The sequence below is a fragment of the Ascaphus truei genome, chromosome 12 (assembly GCF_040206685.1).
Source record: "Ascaphus truei isolate aAscTru1 chromosome 12, aAscTru1.hap1, whole genome shotgun sequence".
Classification (NCBI taxonomy): domain Eukaryota; kingdom Metazoa; phylum Chordata; class Amphibia; order Anura; family Ascaphidae; genus Ascaphus; species Ascaphus truei.
Genome location: NC_134494.1, coordinates 31,577,407 through 31,592,996, shown reverse-complemented (window position 1 = coordinate 31,592,996; position 15,590 = coordinate 31,577,407). Strand labels below are relative to the sequence as shown.

At 43.8% G+C, this 15,590-nt stretch overlaps 1 protein-coding gene across 3 annotated transcripts in view; it reads right to left on the bottom strand.

The window, feature by feature from the left end:
• Positions 1-537: 537 nt before the first annotated feature.
• TTC17 (tetratricopeptide repeat domain 17) overlaps positions 538-15,590 on the bottom strand; it is a 58,164-nt gene continuing 43,111 nt past the window's right edge. For 2 of the 3 annotated variants that reach the window (XM_075567232.1, XM_075567233.1), the window contains 9 exons: positions 11,675-11,833; positions 10,533-10,786; positions 10,108-10,270; positions 6,339-6,459; positions 5,652-5,811; positions 5,451-5,534; positions 4,714-4,833; positions 3,717-3,860; positions 538-2,870 (listed from right to left, as the gene is read on the bottom strand). In XM_075567232.1, the coding sequence (XP_075423347.1) occupies positions 2,739-2,870; positions 3,717-3,860; positions 4,714-4,833; positions 5,451-5,534; positions 5,652-5,811; positions 6,339-6,459; positions 10,108-10,270; positions 10,533-10,786; positions 11,675-11,833 (1,337 nt within the window). In that variant the 3' untranslated portion in view covers positions 538-2,738. The remainder of the gene's footprint in view (positions 2,871-3,716; positions 3,861-4,713; positions 4,834-5,450; positions 5,535-5,651; positions 5,812-6,338; positions 6,460-10,107; positions 10,271-10,532; positions 10,787-11,674; positions 11,834-15,590) is intronic. The other variant, XM_075567234.1, reaches the window with a different exon arrangement.

Genomic DNA, 15,590 nt, shown 5'->3' with positions numbered 1-15,590 from the left:
TGCGGAGCGCCTCATGCATGTTATTGTACAGCTTCCCCATACTTACTTCCTGACCCTGTTTGCTCACCACTACAACACTACTCTTACTTCAGTATCACTTTAAACCTCCCAATATAATGCCTACATTATAAAGGTCTGTGGATCAGTGATCCCGCACACAAATGTGTGCTTCACGCACTAAGGGTATTCTAAATATCTGATGTGCTTCCTATGAAACAAAGAAAAAATCCTGTATGCAATAAAAAAAAAAGATTTATCATCGATAGGACCAACAGATCTATCGATAGATCTATATAAAAATTTTTTTTTTATTGCATACAGGATTTTTGCTTTGTTTTATAGGAAGCACATCAGATATTTAGAATCTATATCTATATCTCGATTTTATTTGTAAAATAATGTGCTGGTACAGGTTTAAATGGTAACATCCCCGTTTGAAGAGCAGAACCATATTCATCAGCCGAGGAGCTTTTCCAGTCCTACTTTATTCCAGCGCCGGTGAAATGACCCGGCATGAAAGAAGTGACTCATCCGATATTGGCCTTAAACACTTACATTTATTTGTAAGAGATTTTAAACTTCGCACCTCCCCCCCCCCCTCCCAAGCTTGTGGGACGAGTGGAAACAGAAATCATGGGAAATGATCCAAAATGCAGAACACTTACCCACAGTGGGACGTTTCCCCCATTCTAAACATATCAAGGTAACAATGCAGTTCAAAGGGAACATAACTATAAAATCAGTGTGGAAAACATTTTTGAAGAACCCGATTGTGCAATTAAAATAATCTCAGCTAGAGACCGTCAGAGGGTGTAAAAGGTGCATTCACTCGTTTGTAGAATTTAATAAAAAAAAACATTATCAATTATACTTTGTTAATTTGATCTGTGGTCACTGTATCCATTGAACTGCCACAAGTTAAAAGGTATCAGCAGTGCTGGTGTTTTAAATATATATTTTTTTAGAAAAATAAAGAGCCCATAATAAGCACTAAGTTTAATTTTACATCTGTCCTCAAAAGGCTTTTCTTATCTCCTTCCAAAACACATTTTAGCCATTCTGAACCTATAAAGACAAGGAGACGATGCGATAGATAATTGGGCCTCCAAAAAAAATTAAAAATATTTCCACCTGCAGCCACAGAAAACACAACATTTTAGTGACGGGTGAAGGAATGTATTAGTATAGATGTTCCTCCCACGCCCCTCACTGAATGATCTTCACATGAGCTGAAGTGAATATATATCATTTTGTAAATTATCCACAAACGTTAAACGTTTGTAATCTGTGTCCTACTTTTCGATTGTCTGCTTATTATATTAAAATATTGAGGAGGAAAAAAAAAAAGGATGGTGATCTGCACTCAGCAGAGTTATTACCGGCTACCGGTCATCTCGGTTAATTGGCACAGCCGGCCAATGAGATGCTTCCGTCCAAACAGACACATCTTGTCCAAGGAATGAATGAAAGAAACCATTCTGGGAGCGCGCCCTTTAAAAATACTGATCTGTGTTGGGTGATACTCAGCATCACCATACAGCACAGCAGCTACCGTTAAGCAAGATGGAACACCATTTCCTCTACCGCTTATTATATGTGGTAGCAAGGTGTAGACTTGCTGCTCCTGCATTACCCCACTGGTGAGAAAGGCCAAGTGTTTCATTAGTTGGTAGCTACGTTAAACCTTTCATTCCTCGCGTGCGATGGCCCTGTAACCCTTGCATGATATTGCTCACTGATCAGGGAATTAAATAGTTAGGGTGCCACCTTGCTGCCAGTCTCTGCCACTCTGCCAGCCAACATGCCCTGCCAATGGAAAGTGATGTACTTTGCATCGCATTTCTCCCATTAAAAGCAAAACGAACGCTTTGTTTTCATGTACCTTTAATGCAACTTTTCTTTCATTTCTTCAATGCGCTAAGTGATTGCAAGTGATCACCGACAGCCATTTCTGGGGGAATCTTTACCAAAAAATTAAAAAATAATGATAAAAAAAGGAATAGGTTAGAGATTGGCCTGGCAATCATAGAAACACCTTGTGTATATCCCTGGCCTGGGAATCATACAAACACCTCGTGTATATCCCTGTGCAGGGAGAGAAGAGCGCGTTACTGTAGCTAGGCAATGAACACTCCATTATACCAGTTTTCGTGCAGGGACAGCTGTTTGGGGGGGATGGAGGGTCTGAAATGGGGAACTTGGTGAGTTTTAATATCATAATTCAGTTATATGCTGCATAGCGTCAACTTCTTAACCGCTTCACTGCCAGAAGAGCCTGCAACGCATTGCTTTGCATGTTATATGTATATTTGCTTTGTAATGCGTTGCTAGACCCTGTAGCAACATAGGGCATAAACACACTCTCGGTTCAAACATGCGTTGCAGCTTAAAAGAGAGACATGGCCCCCGTGTAATCCCTCCCATGCCGACTGGCGCCACCTGAAGATCGTCACCCCAAAATGGGAAGACAATACAATGGGGTGGGGGTGGCCTGGTTTAATTACTAAAGCACCTCCCTGGCAGCCCACGTCGCACTTCTGTAAATGCAGAGTATTTCGTATAGATGTGATCAGCGTCCCACTTATTCCTTTATCCGACAACAAGAAATTATTACAAGCTTTGTCTTTATCCAAAAAATGTTCTTAGCCCCGCCTTATAATGTACAACTTTAGGGCGTTCAGTAAAAGAAGAGTTAAAAAAAAAAAAAAAAACAAGGCAGTGAGTTATACATGAGGAAGTTAAGGTGAACGCCTCTCCTTTTTCAGCAGCAGGTGACACTGAATAGCACGAATTCTGTCCTTGGCTGGAGCAAATTCTGGCTGAAGTTTAAGGGTTGACTCGTACCACTGCATCGCCTTTTCAAACTCCTCCTAGAAAAAGAACAGGAGATTTCATGACAAGCCGCTTCTTCCTCTATAAAAAAACAAACAAAACAAAACATGGAAACCCTTCAACTCCCTTTCAAGCCGGCACCTGGCCCGCCCACATATGCAGAAGCTACAACTCCGAACAATAAAAGGCGAATGACCTGGTGATTATGGGCTGTGAAGTGAACCAAGTGCTAGTCATTTGGGACTTTCGCCAAGTCGTATTCCATACATTGTGTTCTATTTCTTAGATTGAAAGCTCTTCGTGCTACTGACTCAGTGTGTTAGTTTGCACAGAAAGGCAGAATGCAATGTACTGAAGGGGCCAGACAACTGCAAATGACACAACCCCAACACAAAAAGTCAACCTTTCCATAGTGCTCAATTTACACTACACCAGGGGATTAACTCTAGTCCTCAAGGGCCATCAAGAGGTCAGCTTTTAAGGATATCCCTGCTTCAGCACGGATAGCTTCAAAACCTGACCTGTTGGTGGCCCATGAGGACTGGAGTTGCCCACCACTGCACTAAACGGTCAATGTAACAAGACACATGTCCGTAAGTGCGGTTTCTGCAAGCTGAATGATCCCTGCACACACATACCCATGCTAGGGCAGCAGTAAAACAAATAGTGGTATTGTGTATAAATGCAGCAAAGTCACAGTCCTTTCATCATAAGGTGACAACGATTCTGGGTCACCAATGAAAACACTATTGTTTACTGAAAGGTTATTAGTAAAACAGATCCATCTTCTGCCAATCGGCAGTATCTCCTGGTATTTACAGTCCCACCGCCAGGCGGGCACATACCAAGAGGGACATCGGGAGAAGGGGACCGTCCTCACTCACCATTGCCACGTACACATTGGCCAGTGTGAAATGATTCACCACAAAGTGAGGAGCGATCTCCACTGCCATTGTGGCAACGATAATGGCATCGTTCCAAAGCTTGGCGTTATGGAAGATGTTTGCCAAGCTAATGAGGGGCACGTCCTGAAAGAGAGAGGAACGAGAGAATAAGAACGGCAATCAGCATGGTGCTACTAGACCCTACCCTTCTCAGGCTGGCACCCAACACATTCTGCGTTAATACACAGGTCCAAACTGATGTGATGGGGCATTAAGTTGGCGCTCACTCCCAAGACATGGAAATGTGCCTTTTTTTAATAGTTGTTTTATTTCATAAGTAACCCTCGTGCCTAATGATTCTGCTCTATTTCAGTGAGGAGCACGGACACGATTTGCTCTACTGCGGCATTTTTACAAAGGCTTTCAATAGGCGATACAATTAGCCACAAGTGGAAACAAAGTACTAAAAGTAGCTCTGTAACTTACAAGGTATGATAGGAGTACGGGACAGAGATACTTTGAGAAACCAGTAAATCGCTGCTGGTACAAGAAGCCCATTTACATCGTTCTAGTTGGGTTATTGTGCATGTAAAGTGAGGTTGAGATAAAGGCCCATCATGGTACTCTCTGACAAACTGCACATTACCACCTCTTGTCTTCTACATCATTGCTGTCATTTCCATTAGATGGGGAAAAGCTAAAAACGAGCACAAACAAAGCCTAGTTTCCTGAAGTCCTGTTTCTTATTTGATTACTGACATAACCATCTGCGATATAAAGATAATTGGGATAGTAGTGAGCGTGAAGCTGCTGGGGAGGAAGGGGAAGCTAAGGGAGATGATCAGCGTTACGGTCATTGGATGGGAGGAAGCAAGAGCAGGCGCGGCTCTGCGATTCAGTGAACGTCTGCTGATGCTTTCAATGTTGCTGCTGACAATCTCTGATGTACAGTACAAGGGATTGTGCAGGGAAAGAATTGAAAAGGAACGTGGCTGACCTTCATACAATGTGGGGCGCAATGCAGAGCCTGTCGTAAGCAGTCTATAGCTCTCTTCCCCTGACCCTTCACCCTCCAGTACAGAGCAGCCATGCTGGACAGCACCCAGGAAGTCTGATTCTGAGAAAGGAAATCACATACAGATGGTAAGAGCAGTCACAATGTGTTTATCTGTGTGTGCGGCACTGAAAGGTGCAATCTCACACAGATTTACTTTATGTAAACACTCACAATCTAATGGACATTCTTAAATTAATCTAACCAAGATTAAATGCTTTTGCTTCTTTCGTGTTTCTGGAAATCAATTACAAAGTGCATTTCTTCTTTGAACGGGGGAAGATTGTGTCAATCAATTGTTTTCTTTCCCCTTATTCCAATCAGAGAGCCAGTAAAGATAAGGTGAGAGAAGGGTGCTTTGCCCGTGCAAACAGAGACAAAGAAACAAACAAACAAAAACAATAAATAAATAATAAATAATAAAAAGAAATGGAGCAGCCAGAGGAAATCAAACATCTCCGAGGCTGAACTCCCCATGTTTACAAACTTTCAAAAATGAATTCAAATTATTGTACATGTCAGATTTAGGCAAAAAATGCATCAATCACCCAGACATGACCCTATAAACAGGTAATTAATACAGGATTCGTTCATTTTTGTCCTAGGAGGATTTCCCCCTTTAAAAGGGTTATTTAGGCTATAGTTTAGAAGTCGGAAACACAGCCCAGAGATGTCCTCACCTTCTCCAAGACCTTTGCTATTCGGGTTCCCACCTGCTCCAGTGACTGTGGAGGGTACTTGTCCTTGCCGAGGTTTTGTAAGACCTAAGGAAGAGCAAACAAGTCGCCCCTTGAAGCATTCCCATTTGGAGCACACACAGAAGGTAAGAGCTTAACATACAGGAGCTTTGCATGTGGAATAACCAGCAGATGGGAATATACCTCTCTCAGCTGACCCTCTCCGGTGTAGTGTATAGCAGCTCGATTTGATACTCCATAGAGATGGTCCAGTGTGTGCATACTAGCAGCTAGGTTGGTGTTGCACAGAGGTTCTACTCCAGGCTCCTGCAGCTGCGTGGCAAAATCCACGTGTTCTGTAATACTAAAGCACAAAAGGGAACACGTGAGGCTCTGTTACAGGTTCAACAAAAACACAAGTTCTACAGCTTGTAGAAGTGTGTGTAAACAATATACACACAGTGCATCCTCTCCAACGGGGATATACAGATGTAGCAGAGGTTACTGCACCCGCTGGCCCGTAATGGCGAGATATTCTGGATTATCACAATGAATCCCATGGAAAACGTTAGATATGCTGCACTGTAATGTGATATCCTGCGCTATGAGCGGGTGGCAATAACCCTTGCTACATCCGCACACATAAAAACACCCTGGTATTAGGATGTAGGGGGAACATCCAGGGCAGGAGTGATTAAGCCACCTGTGCTGAAGCAGGGATATCCTTAAAACCTGACCTGTTAGTGGCCCCTGAGGACTGGAGTTGGCCATCCCTGCCCACTTTCTTTTCTTTTTTATTATAGCCATGTGCAAAATAAACAGTGTTACAATGCAAAAGCAAAACCATGAGAGAACACACAGCACAGGAGCCCTGTATTTCACTGCACTTACTCGATATTTTTTGCAGACACTGCCAGCCACGTGCTGGCCACCGTGGACAGCTCCACTCTGCGCAGTTTGAGGCATTCAGCGGGACTCGGCCATCCTAGACTCCGATAATCATGTCTTTTGCCTGGAGCAGGAAACCGTGGTTTAACAACAAAAACATCCAGCGCAAAAAGAACGCAAGACGCAACACCCCTACATTACTCTACCGGGGATCAAATGTGGCGGTTAATGAAACAGATACTACATCCTGTCCTGAGCTACTAGTGAAGCAAATATGTAAAATACCAAGAGACTTGTATGCAGGATACTGGGGCTCAGCAAAGGGGTCGTTTATCTCGTTAAAGGCGCAATCCATGGCACCATATTTGTTTTTTTTATATATAAAGCTGAAGCAGGAGGCCTCCGGAGCTGAACCCCATTAATTTCAGCTCCAGGGAACCCCTGCTTCCGGAGATACTTACCTCCGTAGTAGGTGCCGGTAGATGCTCCGGATCAGCAAGCTGGGCTTTAAAGTTTAAAGCTCCCGCAGCACATGGGCCAATAGGAAGGCGCACCGATGATGTCACGGCTTCCTATTGGACGCAGGGCTTGAAGTCTTTGAACAGCGGACACATTGTGAACCCTGGTCGCCGAGGAGGGCGGCTACCGGCACCTACTTCGGAGGCAAGTATCTCCGAAAGCAGGCGGTCCCTGGAGCTGAAATTAATGGTATCACAAGTAATATTTGTATATGCTATATGGGGGAGGGGTTTTAGTCACCTTTCACCCACCATAACCTAAATAATGTGTGGTGAAGACCCACCCAAAGTCTTAAATTGCAAAGCCGGTACAACCAACCTCACACTGACGAGACCCACAAAGTCGAAACAGTTTGTCTGTGAAGGGGGTTCACTGGCTTTGCATCTCATCCCAGGCTATGTTTAAAAGCTGTGTTTTAAACAGCGAGCATTGGCTTAAGGGTGCCATGTAATAACGGCTTTAAGACAAAAGGTGGCACTATGTGCTCATTTGCATGTAATTTCCCAGAATCCTTTGCTACTGTATGCTAGGTGATAATGGTGAAAAGCAGGGTTGCAGACCTGTCTAAGACATGTGTATATGCTCACAAGTAATATTGTTATAATATATATGCTGTATATACACACATACATATGAAAAAATGGACAGGCACTCCTATATGCAAAAAAAGTTAAATTTATTGAGTCAATAAATTTAACTTTTTTTTGCATATAGGACTGATATATAGATATCTATATATATATATAGATATATATATATATATAGATATCTATATATATATATATATATAGACATGCAGATGAGCATACAGTTGTATTTACATTTGCATATTTGCTTTGCTGTGGAGGGTTTTTGTCACTTTTTTTACTCACCATAACTTAACTCAGTATTATGGATATATATATATATATATATAGATATATATATATCTATATATCTATAGATATATAGATATATATATAGATATATATCCAGTTGTGATAGTGCAGAATAAATGAGTACTTCAGTATTAGGTGATTCCTTTTTTATTTGGGCTAACAATAGATATTATAAGACAAGCTTTTGAGAGTTCTCCTCTCTTCCTCAGGTCAGCGATAATGATTAACAGAGGAATATGGATATATAGATATATATATCCAATAAAGAATATCACTTGTGAGCACATTCACATGTCTTAGACAGGTCTGCAACCCTGCCTTTCACCATTATCACCCAGCATAAAGTGCTCCCACTGCAGCAAGGGAGTCTGGGAAATGACATGCAAATGAGCACACAATGTGTCACCTTTTGCCTGGAATATCCATTCACATGGAGCCCATTTAAGCTGATGCATCACCTTTCACACAGCTTTTAAGCACAGCATGGGACTAGCAAAGCAAGTACAGACCACTCACAGACATCACTCCCCACCTTGTATCACATCATCCACCCACCCACTCAGGCGGGAGGAGAGGCTGGTATCCTCCAGTTGCCGGCGGAGGACAGCAGAATGGCAGAGCAGGCAGGACTGCGCGCGCTCACTCTAGCTAGCAGCAGGCACCGGAAGTGCCGGGTCACACTGCTAGAGCGCGCTCCTACCCTGCACAGTCCTGAGAGCGAGTAGGCTCTGGGGGGGGGGGGGGGGGTCCGTGGTCTGTAGGAGGAACCCCTGAGACTGCTTCAAGGAACCCCAGGGTTCCACAGAACCCTGGTTGGGAATCACTGATTTAGTCTGTGACACCCACATGACAGCATGGGGCACAGCGGATTTAGCATATCAAAACTCATTTATTGAGCCAACACGACGTTTCAACCATGATGGTCTTTTTCAAGTGACAATGGCATATACAAAATCCCTTCTAACAACATATAAGTAGTGCCCCAAACCCCCACAATGCAACCTGTTTAATTAGTGGTGATGGTATTCATGTGCTGAATCAGTCCCTTGAACCAATGTCCAGTCTGTATCCTTGAGTAGGTGATCCCCAACAGATGTGAGTCCTCTTCTAGGTATCGTGATGTTCAAATCCACCCCACTTCCTGGTTGTTCGGCATCCATCTTGGTGACGTCATCACTCCGGGTCCTCAGTAGCTGGAACGCATCCGGGTCCTCGTGCATTTCAAATCCGCGCATGCGCAGTAGATATCCGTTCGATCGCCTTCATCCCTTCTTAATTTGGAACGCATAAATCGCAGACTGCATGTGAGTCATTGCGCATGCGCTAGTCATTCAACCTGGTGTCCTGCAAGTGCGAGGGGGATTGGCTGAGGAAAGATAAAAGCACTTCTTCCATAGGCTGCTGCCACTGCTTGCTGTATTAGCTAATAGTATTCGAACTGTCAGGTCAATATGCCTCTGGGGCTATGTAGTTCAAAAATTGACAAAGACCAACTTTTTTAACTTTTTATTACTAATCACTTTTCACAGTAAGATAATATGTCAGCAGCTTGTTCATGTAGTGGTGTGCTGACTTATCCCCCCTTTTTTTTTTCCAAACATCGTGGACTTCTGAATATGAAGATATTCCCCCCCTTGAATAACAGAAGAAGATGACGCACGGATGGACCTCTACAGAAGAAAACCGGTGATCAGCCAATCCCCCCGCACTTGCAGGACCCCAGGTTGAATGACTAGCGCATGCGCAATGACGCACATGCAGTATGCGATTTATGCGTTCCAAATTAAGAAGGGATGAATGAGATCGAACGGATATCTACAGCGCATGTGCGGATTTGAAACGCACGAGGACCCGGATGCGTTCCAGCTACTGAGGACCCGGAGTGATGACGTCACCAAGATGGATGCCGAACAACCAGGAAGTGGGGTGGATTTGAACATCACGATTCTTAGAAGAGGACTCACATCTGTTGGGGATCACCTACTCAAGGATACAGACTGGACATTGGTTCAAGGGACTGATTCAGCACATGAATACCATCACCACTAATTAAACAGGTTGCATTGTGGGGGTTTGGGGCACTACTTATATGTTGTTAGAAGGGATTTTGTTTATGCCATTGTCACTTGAAAAAGACCATCATGGTCGAAACGTCGTGTTGGCTCAATAAATGAGTTTTGATATGCTAAATCCGCTGTGCCCTATGTTCCTTTGTTCATATATCCAGGACTGACTGCAGGCTTTCGTTCTAACACTGAAGCACTGGTAATTGTATCAATTTTTTCAATTTTGAGGTGTGCAGCATTTCTCTCTATTATCTGGACCCACATGACAGCCCCAGAAAGAGAACCCCAGACAAAATATTGTATTTGTACCTTGCGGTCCAGGGGCGGGTATTTTTGGGCCACTAATTTCCAGTGCCGCTTGATCGTCGTCATTTTCTCCATCGCCGTCTTCCTCGGCGACAGTCCCGGGGAGGTCCGGTGTGCTAGGGGCGTCTGTTTTCGGCTTCTTCAAACGTTTTACTTGAAAAGTAATCTACAGGGGGTAAAACACTGGTAAAAAGGAGAGTCTGAGCACAGCAGGACCTTTACATGTGCCAGAGGTTTGGCTCAACATGTATAATTAGTTACATATGTGTAGTTGCAACATATTACAGACATCTCACTGTGCCCCATGTCTACTGAGCTTTGCTTTTCTTCCATGTTCCTACAAGTATTTAATTTCACAACCATGTGACCGTCCGCACCCGAAAGTGTTCATTTTTAAAATGATGACCATGTAAGTAGTAATAATTTACCCATTCCGCCTCGTCATCGTCGTCATCGCAATCGCCGAAGCACGATCCCGACTGCCCGTCCTGGGAGCCCTTCTTCAGAACTCTGATGCCTTGAAGGTCCATCCTCCGACCCTTCACCTCCAGTGCCCCCTCAAAGGCTTCCAGGGGCCAAGAGTTCTCAAACTCGTCCACCAGAGCCAACATTTCCTCCGACATCTGAGCGTCCCCCGTGGATTCCTTCACCTCTGTGCTGTGGTTTTCTGCCAAGATGACATCTGACGGAGATACAATTGGGGTTATCCGTGAAAGAGTGCGCTGCGGCTAGAAAACGTCTATTGACGTGAACAAGAGTTCCCGAGCGTTAGTGCGCCGATTCATTCTCACTTTAATAAATAACTCCCATGTACAAAACTGGAATCTATTTGAGGACAGGCATCCAAAAGGAGGTTTTTGACAAAAAAAAAAAAAACCCCCACACACATCAGGAGCGACCACATACAAATAACATCACTGCTGTCGGGTGCTATATTCCGTACTGTGATGTTTTTTCAACTGCATTTAATTAACACCGTAATGGGGTAAAAAAATACCGTGTGCACAGTTCCGCATTTTAGTTTTCTTCTCTTTGTTTCGTTATTAATACAAAGACCAATGAATGCACTTAGCTCTTGTTCAAGCAATTGTTCTCACCTGCATTTATGCACAATACTAGAACTGCTTTAATGGCGTATCAACGAAGATTGGGATATGTTTTAATGACTCGTACTAAAATGTGTTTTTTTTTTTTCCACTATGAAAGACAGATTTGGGAATGTATCGGACTTGGCCTTGTCCTAAATCAGGGGTGCCAACTCCATTCCTGAAGGGCCACCAACAGGTCAGGTTTTCTGGATATCCCAGTCAGTCCCTGCTTCAGCACAGGCTGCTCAGAGGCTCAGTCTGTGACTGAGCCACCTGTGCTGAAGCAGGGATACTCTGAAAACTGGACCTTTTGGTGGCTTCTTCAGGACTAGTGTTAGTCACCCGTACCCTAAATGTTTCGATTGCTACGAGGTTATTTTATTAAGAACTTTGCTTCTATTTTAAGAACAAAAAAAAAAAACCTGTGAGCTTCACTGGCTCCTGGTGTCATTAAGAGGTAAAATATTTTATCACGGACTTACTTTCAAGCTGTAAAGCTAAATGTGTTCTGGAGTCTTCCCCCTGGTCTCCTCCAGTTCCATGTGCATGGCTGTCCCCTGCTTCTACTAACACCTCGGGATAACTGTGGAAGTATTTCTGGGAGTTGTGGCTTATTCCGTTACTGCTCCCGTGGCAGTGGCCTGAAAGCACAAGGCAAGAGATGAAGTCAGTATGCATCGAAAATGTCCAAAGGAGAAACACCGAGACCCATTATTTCCATGTCACATCAATGGAACACCCAACTTGGGATAGAGGAACGCTGCGGATCATTTAGTAAATGCAGACGGGTATGTGTTAAAAAATCAAGTGTGGCCAAAAAACTCAACAGCCACTGGGAGTTTGAGCAGTTATTTTGTAACTGTGATAACTTGTAGTAAACAAACAAGAGCCTACTTCATAGATAAGATGTACTGTACAGAGGTTTCCAAACCTTGAAGGTCTCCTTCATGTGTGGTCAAGCTTCCCACTGCATTAGTCATTAAGATGCACGTTCTATCAGGTGGCAGGTCATGAGTGGAGAGCCAAACTCTAAACGACTGACAACCCTATAGTTCTAACCTTGTAGAATCCCAAATACGCATTATATGGACCATTAATACTAATACATACCTGTTGCTAGAGAATATGCTTCATAAGAAGAAAACTGGATAGTACGTGCTGTATATTATTCATCTAATGAGGATTCAGCACTTGGTTGTTGTGAAGTAAATGTTTTGGCTAGACTATTAGAAATACAGAATGCTTTTTTTTTTTGTGCATTGAGAAAGAACACTACATATTTAAATTGGCCTCAAGCTTTCTGGGAGTGAGAGAGCTGTACTCTTGTGGAAAAAAAAGGGAGAAAGTGCGTAAATATTTAGCAGAAAGGTTCAGAGAATTCTGCTTGAAATGTGAGTAAGATTCTCCACTTGCGTGCGATGTCTCTCAATTCCCATTACGTCAACTACGCTATGCTAGTGTAATAACGTTAGGGATGTAGTCATCGCAATTGTATGAGCATTTTACACTACAATGATTATAATCTATGTGCAATACAGAGAATAAATTAAAAAAAAAAGGCTGAGCACAGCAAAAGAAAATCAGGCTGGAGGCTAATAAAAATAAGATTATTTATTGTGCATAATAGCACAATGTAACAAAAGGGCCATCTGACGCGTTTCTCGCCTGGTCGGCGCTTTATCAAAGAGTGACCAATGTTCTAAAAAGCTCCCCTTAAATAACCGTGCGGAGGTAGATTCACAGCCCATGCACACCTGCAGGGCAGGTAATGAAAGACCTGGCGGATGGCTACGGAAGCCTCAGAGGTACAAATCACCGCAGCAACAGGGACGGCTAAAGAAGTGAGACTATACAATATAAACAAAACAAACCATCTAGATTGCTACTTAGGCCGCGCCTCCAGTGACGTCACCCGTCTCCGCAAGAGAAAGTTGTATTTCGCTTTGCGGAGACGTCGCGGGCAACCAGGCTCCTGATTGGTTCAGGGGCTGTCACATGAGGCGACAGCCCCTGAAAAATCAAATAATTACGGCTACCAAAAATCGCATTGCCACGTCGCACTTACTAAAAGCACACGCGGCGGCGACAATGCATTGCGGGTAGTTGAGCGCGCGGGGAAGTATACATTTTTTGTTTATCTAAGCGTGGGTGCCCGCGCGCAAGCAGGGACTTGTATGTATCTATATATGAAAGTAATCGCCGCCCGCTCAGCGCTAGCGGGGACGCAGCCTTATATAGGTGAACAGTGTCGATTCCAAGGCTGTAATTATAGTTATTTTTTTGCTTGCGTTATCCGAGTACGAAAGCTTAGACCCCGACTACTGCCCAGGCTTGTTACAGCCCCAAACACGTTACTTTGTGTCAAAAGGGGCCACGCACAATGTTCTTGTCCTCACGCCCACATTGTACTGCGCTGTGGAATATGTTAGCCGCCATATGAAAGATAATATCAAGTAGTGTTGGTGACATCTAATGCAGATGGAATAAATAACACACACACACACACACAAGATTAGCATAACCTTCTGATCAGACGCCGAAACACTAAAAACAAGATCATTTCATCAACGAGATCTTCATTCGCAAGCCTGTCCGAGTCAGGCCACTTGGCCCCTCTTCGGCGTCGCACCCGCCCTAACGGCAATCTGTTTCGCACTTATTTGACAATCACCAGCAACATGCAAAAAAAAAAGCCTAATGTGTAATTCATGAGTCCCACTGACGTGCTATTGCTACGCCTGCATCAAAGGCTAAAATGAGTCTTTTGGTTGACACAGAGAGAGGAATATTTTAAGCCCATGATGCTCTTTACTGACACATTCTGGCTTTTTCCACAACCCAATAAAATAAAATATCACTATTGTGCTACGACACCCTTCACATTATCAGAAGGCCAGGGCTAAAGGAGCCTTGACTACACTTCAGAGGTCACGGCTGTGCCTATTTAATCTCCTGAGCCGAACCGCATCATTCAAAGCTGTTGCACAGACCTTCCAATGGAAAGAACGTGCACCTTACGGAGAGAGTCATCATGTTTCTAATTTGGTCTTTTGTCTCAGTGAAGAAACGGTGTTAAAAGCCGCCTCCTGTGCTAGCCTAAGAATATTTACTACACTAAGTGATCAGCCTAACGCCAATATCCTGCAACCCCAAAGCACTTTCAGGCCATAAAATCGGTGGCATCAATTGGAAGCCGCCTCTAGCGTTAAAATAAAAAAAACGCACGCGCTTACATTTTAACAAGCACTTGTTATGCTTCCAAAGGAGATTTCTATGGTAATATTTTCATTTTGCAGTTCAGAGGCTTTATTTGTACGCCCCCACACCTGAAATAAATAGGAATGAAACGCGCGTCATTGGAGAAGAGATCTTAGGACACAGAAAAGAAAAAGGGAACATAGGTAAGGGCAATCTGATCTTCAGTTTCTCTAAAAATGGCACCAATACTTCATTAATGCACTTTTGTTCTGATTTGTACCACAGCGTGATGCCTCCCTGACAATACACGGGTTAAAAAAAAACAAAAAACAAAAACCACAATTTTCATCTACAGATGTAGTCAGACGCCATGTTTGCGTTGTTGTAGGAAACTGTGGCATCCCACACCAGCAGGGGGAGGGGGGCTTTACCCCCACAAAAAAAAAAAATCGCTCGGCGCGGGGTCCCATTCAGAAGAATGGACGTCCCCACGGAGGCAGCCGAGGCGTTTTCGCCCTTTTTTTGCCGTGGCTCCGGGGACAAGAAGCCTGTGCGTCCACATCTGCATTTCTGCTGGTGTGTTTTTCCGTGTGTTAGGAGTGCATAAAAGGTCACCCACTCCCGCAGTTCCGCCGCATAACGACAACATTCACCTGATTTTTAAGAGCGGGTAATAAAAAGTAGAAATGGAACGCTGCTCACACGAAGACGTAATCTGGTGCGCAGTCCTCTGCGCCGTTCAACGATTCCCTAAGTACGGTGACATCTTTTCTGATCTTTGAATACCCATCGCGACTCGCCATTTCAAAAGCATCAAAGAGAGATCGTATACGCCTTGCGTCTTGAAACACACCAGGGAGCCAGGATAAAAATAGCCTCCGCCATAATTAATGGGGCCTGCTTATTTTATATCAAATTACTCTGCTTCTCTCCCCTATGTCACTTGTTCCATATTCTTCCTGTCACTGGCTGAGGCGCTCTATGACGCGAATGCACAAGCAACAGCGGGTCCCCTGCACTGTCTGGGAAAGGGGCCCAAACACGGAGGATGGAGGCTAAATTTAACTCTCCAATCCCGTTTGCAGATGAGACTAGAAAATGTGATTAGTGATGCCTCTCACATGGCGCTCTGCTGATACATATAGAGAGGCAGTGCCGTGGCCTGAATCTTAATTATGACCTCAAATAGCTTGGTTTCCA